The sequence below is a fragment of the Limulus polyphemus genome, unplaced genomic scaffold (assembly GCF_000517525.1).
Source record: "Limulus polyphemus unplaced genomic scaffold, Limulus_polyphemus-2.1.2 Scaffold4603, whole genome shotgun sequence".
Classification (NCBI taxonomy): Eukaryota; Metazoa; Arthropoda; class Merostomata; order Xiphosura; family Limulidae; genus Limulus; species Limulus polyphemus.
Window position 1 is genome coordinate 76,757 of NW_013670213.1, and position 8,652 is coordinate 85,408.

The window sequence follows — 8,652 nt, forward strand, 5'->3', positions numbered from 1 at the left end:
GAATTTACGGAAAATTAACTAACGAACAGAGACGTAACAATATTTTAAAGTAAAAGAAAATTTTGTTTCTGATCAAAAAACTATTCTTATTTAAGATGTGTAAAGAGTGTTATCTCCATAAATATTGGGAATACAATCGTAAACTAGAGTATAATGTATGTTTTAAGAAGATATGTGTATAACTTAAATATTTAGGTTTGTTTGTTTTGAATTTCGCGCAAAGTTATAACGAAGGCTACCTGGCTAACCGTCCCTAATTTAGCACTGAAAGTTTATAGGGAATGCAGCTATCACCGTCAACTCTTGGGCTATTTTGTTACCAACAAATAGTGGGCTTGACCGTCACTTTATAACGCCCCCAAAACTGAAAGGCACGAAATTAAAATTTGCGGCCAAACTGGTAGCTAAACTTATAGCGTTGATAAGAGTTTTACAGCAAATATCCATTCATTAGTTAGCCAGGTTGCGTTTTGGGTAGGCAAATGACTCCCTTCCCCCCTCTGTTAGCGCCGCCACTGTGCTTGGAATATATTTCAACACCTATATATAAATTATATGAATTGGATTGTTGTGCTATCTCGATAAATGGAAATGGCTGCATATATTATCCTATTATTTTCGCTCTTTTTACTTTCATATTACGCAAATGGCTTTAAGCCTTAGTTTTCACTTTTTTGTGACACTTATCTATACTTTAGTGACTATCTTTGAGTTACTCTATTATCGATAACTTAATTTTAACAAGATTCAATCTACGTTTGTTAATCTTAAATTAATGATATTTACGTTCACAGCAGGGTATTATTCGAAGATTTTTGACAGTTTAAACAACAGTTTGGTTTCTGGAGGTTTTGTTTATACAGACTTAAAGACATATATAAATGGTGGAGACACGGTAATGACTACGAAGAAAGCATTTATATATAACATACTTTGAAAATTAAAATCGAGGAAAATCAGTTTCGATACATTTAATCGCGTTTATTACACTATAATGCTTTCATCAGTGAGGCGTAACTTTTGTCATGGCTGTATAGTGGAAGTTCTAAGTTTATTTAAAAAAACATTTATATGTATATATATCCAAAAATTAATGTGGAAAAAATATAAATAAGGATGGAATTCAAATCACACACACACACACATATATATATATATGCAGATTCTGTTAAACAAGACCGATGTCTGTAGGTTTACTTTCTTCTTAGAATTCTTCTCAAGAAGTCGATAAGCCGTCTTAACGTTGTTAGAACGTATATATATATATACGTCTTTTTCATATTATACAAGTTTTTATTTTTCATTTATAAGTTATTTTACCTCTGCAAAAATAAATTTTTACGTATCCTGCTAAATCTTATCCTTATTGGATGTGGATATTTTTTTATCCTTCTTATATTATATTCAAGTCTTTCCTCTTATCATATCACTGTGATATTTTTCTTTATTTCAAAGCTTTCAAATAGCTTTGCTTAGCGACATCTATATCTAGGATTTCGCGGCTCACGTGGCATGTAGTGAGGTTGAGCCACTGAATGCGCAGAGCGGTTACGTGTAGATGCTTAGTTTTCGAAGGTCGTAATGGCGATGTACATGGCCTCTAATCCTTTTAACCATCTCTTGAAACCACTGAATATCGACGGACAGAAATATAAGTATTATGATTTAGTGGGCTTGCAAGATGAACGCTACAACCGACTTCCGTACAGTATTCGCGTTTTACTAGAAGCTGCAATTCGATGTTGTGATAACTTCCATGTAAAACAGGAAGATGTGCAGAATATACTTGCATGGGAGATCAATCAGCAAAGTGAATCAGGTGTTGAAGTCCCCTTCAAACCGTCCCGTGTTATTTTGCAAGATTTCACGGGTGTCCCTGCTATAGTAGACTTTGCAGCAATGCGCGATGCTGTAAAGAAACTTGGAGGAAATCCAGAGAAAATAAATCCACTTTGTCCAGCTGATCTAGTTATTGATCATTCGGTGCAAGTAGACTTTACGAGGTCGGGAGATGCACTCCAGAAAAATCAGACACTAGAATTTGAACGTAATAAAGAAAGATTTGTTTTCCTGAAATGGGGAGCGAAAGCTTTCAAAAACACAATGATTGTACCACCAGGTTTAGGTATAGTACATCAGATTAACTTGGAATTTCTTGGTCGTGTGGTGTTTAATACCGAAGGCTTGTTATATCCAGACAGTCTTGTTGGAGCAGATTCTCACACAACAATGATAAATGGTTTGGGAATTGTGGGTTGGGGAGTTGGAGGAATTGAAGCTGAAGCTGTTATGCTTGGACAAGCAATTTCCATGGTTCTTCCAAAAGTTGTTGGCTATCGTTTAGTTGGAAAAGTAAACTCATATGTGACATCAACAGATGTTGTTTTGACAGTAACAAAGCATTTGCGACAGGTAGGAGTTGTTGGTAAGTTTGTTGAGTTCTTTGGACCAGGTGTTGAAGAACTGTCCATTGCCGACCGTGCTACCATAGCAAATATGTGTCCCGAGTATGGTGCAACTATAGGTTATTTTCCAGTGGATGAAAAGAGCCTTTTGTACTTAAAACAGACTGGAAGAAATGATAAAATGCTAAAGTATATTGAGGGTTACTTGAAAGCTGTGAAAATGTTCCGCAATTACAGAAATACTGATGAAGACCCCGTGTTTTCTGAAGTTGTAGAATTGGATTTGGGCAGTGTGGTTCCATGCGTGAGTGGTCCCAAACGGCCACACGATAAGGTGCCCATTTCTGAGATGAAGAAAGATTTCCTTCAAGGTTTGACCAATAAAATTGGATTCAAAGGTTATGGCATTCCCCACAGTAAGCTCGATGTTCAAGTACCATTTGAGTATGATAATAAGAAGTTTATTTTAAAGCATGGTTCTGTTGTTATTGCAGCAATCACCAGTTGTACAAATACTAGTAACCCTTCAGTTATGTTAGGTGCTGGGTTGTTAGCAAAAAAAGCTGTTGAGAAAGGTTTGTCAGTGTTACCGTACATAAAAACCAGCATGTCTCCTGGAAGTGGAGTGGTAACATACTATTTAAAGGAGAGTGGTGTGACCAAGTATTTTGAAAAGTTGGGATTTGATACGGTTGGATATGGTTGTATGACTTGTATTGGAAACAGTGGCCCCCTTCCTGGACCAGTTGTGGAAGCCATTGAAACTGGAGATATTGTGGCATGTGGAATCCTTTCGGGGAACAGGAACTTCGAAGGAAGAATCCACCCTAACACAAGAGCGAATTACCTTGCTTCTCCACTTCTTGTTGTTGCATATGCAATTGCTGGCACAGTTGTTATAGATTTTGAAACTGAGCCAATAGGTCAAGGTTCAACAGGAGAAGATGTATATTTGAAGGATATTTGGCCTTCACATCAAGAGATTCAAGAAGTAGAACAGAAGTTTGTGATCCCTGCTATGTTCACTGAGGTGTATGCTAAGATTCAAAATGGTAATGAAAAATGGAATGCTCTCCAAGCTCCTGATGGATTGTTATATCCGTGGGATGAAAAGTCAACTTATATAAAGTCTCCACCCTTTTTTAACGACATGACTAAAGACCTTCCCTCTATACGTGGGATAGAAAATGGTCATGTTCTCTTGCTTCTTGGTGATTCTGTTACAACTGATCACATTTCTCCCGCTGGAAGTATTTCTCGAAGTAGTCCAGCTGCACGTTATTTGTCAGAAAGAGGTATAACCCCTCGAGAGTTCAATTCTTATGGTGCTCGTCGAGGCAATGATGCTGTAATGGCTCGTGGCACATTTGCCAATATTCGTCTTGTTAATAAATTAATTGGAAAAGCTGGTCCAAAAACCATTCATCATCCTTCCCAAGAACAAATGGATGTGTTTGATGCTGCTGAGAAATACCTATCAGAAAACATCCCTCTTATTATTATTGCAGGAAAGGATTATGGTTCAGGATCATCTCGTGATTGGGCTGCAAAAGGGCCGTATCTGTTAGGAGTTCGTGCTGTTATAGCTGAAAGCTTTGAACGCATTCATCGCAGTAACCTAGTGGGCATGGGGATCATACCATTACAGTTTGTGCCGGGAGAGAACGCAGAAACCTTGGGTCTAACCGGGAAGGAAACTTATTTCATTTCTCTTCCAGATAACGTACGTGCCGGGCAAACAATTCCAGTGAACATAAAGGATGGTCGCAGCTTCAACGTTATTGTGCGTTTCGATACAGAAGTGGAGCTGACATATTTTCATCATGGTGGAATTCTTCATTACATGGTGCGCAAGATGTTGGAAAACAATGAACTATGAGCGACTCGTTTTGTTTACTCAGTCTGTAACTGAAACCACTAGTTTCAGACTACAGTTCAGCTGGCTTGAAGCAAGTATGCATGCTTAATGTTACGCCTTAACAACAACAAATCTTACATGTCAGTACAGGATTCATATCAGATTATTTTTGTTAAAGTAATAAATTATCCTTACTCACTTTAGATTATTAAAACTTAAGTAGAACTGATGATGAATAAGGCAGGATTCAAGCAAACTGAATTTAGTGTACAGATATGAAAATATTGTCAACAGCAAAAGAATGCAACTAGCGAAATAATGTATTCTAATCTTTATATAGTTGGAATATTGTTAGTTGTATTAGTTGCTAGATATATACTGATACAGCTTGCTTTAGTCCGAAGTTAATGGTAATTTTATTTTCTCTGATCATAAAATTCTGTGTTTTATATAAAACTGTGTCTTCTCTCCATACAATGTTAATAATTGGCTCAATTTTTTTTTATAATTAAGCTAAAACCAAAAAGATTTTCGAAAAATAGAAAGCCCTCTACAGTTATAGTTTTGTATATAGTCTCCATATAAAAAAAAATCACTTGTCAAGAAATAAAAATCTATTATTCCATCAAGAAAGTATTGATATGGAAGACATTTAACAAAACTACTGCGTGTATGTTTCACACTTTGGTCTTTTTTTCTCAGGTCTTTTTGCCCAATTGAAAAATTTGCTCATTCTAATCTAGTTGTAGAAATGATGAAAAGTGTCCAAATGTTCATGTGTCGTTAAAAGTACGGATGATATTAGTAAGTATAAAAAATTAGATTCATTTAATGTTGGAATGATAAAACTGACCAATTTATTAATGTCAACATTTTTATGAACATGATATTCATGTGTTTATTACATCTTAGTAGCGATAAAGGGAAATGTACAGTTTTAAAAGTTTAAGTAACATCTGAACCTTTTTCCATAAAAATATTAATATTTATTTACTTTGTACTATAAAGAGCAAAGTTTTACAGAAAATTAGTTTTCTATACTTCAGTGAGAAATCTCCATCCTGTGTGGTTGTAGTTTGGCAACTGAAAGCAGTTAGATATTTATATAAAGTTTGTTATTATTTTGACAGATGATGTGTAAATTGTTTGTGTACATGAATTCTTCATGTTCTAAAATACTGATGAGATAATTTTTATAGTTCTAGTTTTAAATCTTCTATATGATTTAAACTTATAGAAGCAAACTATAAAGGTAATCGGTTATAGTTGGCATAAGATATTAAAATTAGGCTTATTGTGTCTTAACGCTACAGTCTTCGTTCGTTTTCAAGATGTAGGTATTGGCCATCGTGAAAAAGCTAACACACAAAAGATTACCAATAAATAGCTAGATTTCAAAAGACCCTTTGTGTAGTTGTAGTATTTCAACCACACCTTTGTGTTAAAAATATTATAAGCCTAATACTTTTATGTTATGACACCTTTGGTTATAATCATGTTTCTTTAGCAAAGGTGTTCACAACATGACAACTATTATTCAAAATATGAATAAGTTAGGGTTATTTAGATGTTATTAGTGTTAGGGTTAGTATTTTATATTTGAATATCAGGGTTAAAAGAAAAAAAATTGAAATCTTAGGAGTTTGCTTGTAGGCTGATTTGCATAAATACGTTAAATGAGTGTACTTATAAAACTACAGTGTATGTTAATAATTCTTTTATTAAAATGTAACTTTTAAATAGGTAAATATTTTTACAAACAATTATAGGTCATAACGATAAAGTTAATATAACATTAAGATTTAAATCATAAAATATTTTATCATAACTCATTCTATTTGCATGCTGTTGATTTTTCCGTCAAAGAAATGTTAGTGTTAATAAATTTAAAATTTTAGATATATATATATATTATTAACTTCTTGTAGTTTATCTCAACAGTTGGATGGCCAGTTCTCAGACACTGTATCAGGTTACCTCACTTGTCAACCATGTAAAGTAGTTCATGATTTCTGTCTTTCACCACTCCCGTATTTTGTAACCATGTGTTTGTGAAGTATATCCAGTTTTTCGTGAATGGGATGAACCTAAACTACTTTAAAGTATTTATAATTTTTTCATATCAACTGTGTGATTAAATGAAATAGTAAAATAGTTACCAAAATATCTTTATTGTACTTACATAATATACATTGAAGTCAGCAACTTAAGATGTTGAAATATGGAGAATTAGCTAAAAAACCTACAAGGTTTGGCCATTTCTATAATGATTACTAACACATTCCAGTCTGATCGTAGTATAGAATTTGATACAGATTAAACATTTCAAATTAATATATGATTGTGGACTTACCAAATTATGCAGGTGTATAATATTTATTTCTGTAGGGGGGGGGGGGATTTCTTAATATAATCAGTCTAATTTTCTTGTATAGAATGTAATTGTGCTATTTTTTTTGCATATTTGGTATGGAGGGGGGGGGATGAAGAAAATATTCATTTATTATTCATGAATGTATTGAGAGTTTAATATTTTATCACTGGTCGTTGTTGGTTTTATATAGATGCACACACCTGTATACACGTGCTCACAGAACTTGTTCTTTATATAATTCAAGTATAAAACTTGTCAGTATACAATGTGTTGTTTCTGGAATAATTTCCTTGTCTGCTAAAGGAATAACTTTGGTGTTTTTCCTCAAAGCATACAGACAAATAACCCTTTAATTTCCTGTTTCAACAGACCTTTAAGACATCTGAAATATATATTTAGCTGTAAGCAATTTGTCAAACTATACAGCATGTGCACACGCACACACACACATATATATATACGAGGTAAATATTGATTAGTTAGGCAACTACCAAGGTTTATGTTTTTTATATTACTTATTTTATGTAAGCTAGCAGTCGAAGATATATTACTAAAACAGGTTTCATTGTGACAGTGAACAACTTATGGTTTGTGATTGGAAAAACAAAAATATGTACGTCTGTGCAGCATATATCACAATCTTATGTTGTTGTTTGATATATGTTACTGGATATCCATATAGAAAATAAATGTAATTTTTACAATTATTGTACAAATGTGTATTTGAAAAATTGTTAATGTGTTCTAGAATTTTCTTTCATGTTAAAGATGTTTTACTTAATACAATTGATTTTCATTTCTTGATGGGGTAGGTATAGATACAGAAATTAAAGAGGCCAACATTTGTAGGCAAATGCAACGTGTCTCCACCGTGCAATTTTGACAGCAAACAAATCGTGAAAAATTTCAAAATGTCTATATCATTGCTTGGGACCTGCAAAATGGTATCTTTGTACTAAATCCCGAGTAAGTTGGTTAACATACACATGAATAGTTCTTGAAAACCCCAATTTGTACTTTCCTCACTGAAAAATTGAGCAAAAGACCAAAATTGTCTGTTACCTCTGTGTGGGACCTGCAAAGAGTATCTTTGTACCAAGTTCTATCTAAATTAGTCAGAACAAGGCTAAGTAATTGACCAAAACCCCTAAAGTTATAGGTTTATTTAACCTTTTGACATCCCCAAATGACCAAAAATGGGCATATCTCCCATTTTTGTACGTAAATGTATGAGACCTGTAAAAAAAAAGTATCTTTGTACCAAATCCCATGTAAGTTGGCTGAAATACAGGAGATTAATAGTCAAAAACCCTCAAATTATGCTTTTTGTGGCATCTTAACACCCCTATAAGTACTAAAAACGGGCAAGTCCACCATTTTTCTTTGTCAATGTGCGGAACCTATAGAAAAATATGTGTGTACCAAATCCCAAGTAATTGACCCAACACCTCAAATTATGCTTTTTTTGGGAGCTCTGCCCCCTCCAAAAAAAAAAAATTTAAAATAGACAGATCCAACTTTTATGTATGTTGATCAGTATTGGGTGCATGAAAATTTATATATGTGCCAATTTTCAACATGATTGCTGTAACTATGACTGCAGAGGAGCCCAAAATATAACTTTTGGGGGCTGGTTGACCTTTGACCCCATAATTTTTTTTAAAAAGGCCTAAATAAAATAAATGAAAAATTTCTTGGGTGTATTGGACCAAGGTATAACCCTACCAAATTTTAATTAATCCGCCAAGAAGCGAAGGAATGGCGGTCGTTTGAAAAGTATTTGGAAGAAACAACAAAAAAGAGTATTATATCTCTCTCTCTGCAGAGACATAAATATATCATACAAAAATAATAGGATAGGTGGGGCCTAGTGATTAGGTGCTCGGAATGTCTGTCCAAGGATTCGCAAAATGTGTAGCACGTACACGCTTTGGGGACCGTAAGTGAGCTGTAATAGGAGTAACGGTCAAATCCATGCACTTGGTTAGACGAGATTTTGGTGGGTGCTGTTCACC

General features: G+C 34.1%; 1 protein-coding gene across 1 annotated transcript; it reads left to right on the forward strand.

Moving 5' to 3' along the window:
- Positions 1-1,542: 1,542 nt before the first annotated feature.
- LOC106471412 (cytoplasmic aconitate hydratase-like) lies at positions 1,543-7,349 on the forward strand. The gene has a single exon (XM_013932010.2). It carries the CDS (start codon positions 1,582-1,584, stop codon positions 4,282-4,284), a length of 2,703 nt encoding a protein of 900 aa, XP_013787464.1. The 5' UTR covers positions 1,543-1,581; the 3' UTR covers positions 4,285-7,349.
- The last annotated feature ends 1,303 nt before the right edge of the window (positions 7,350-8,652 follow it).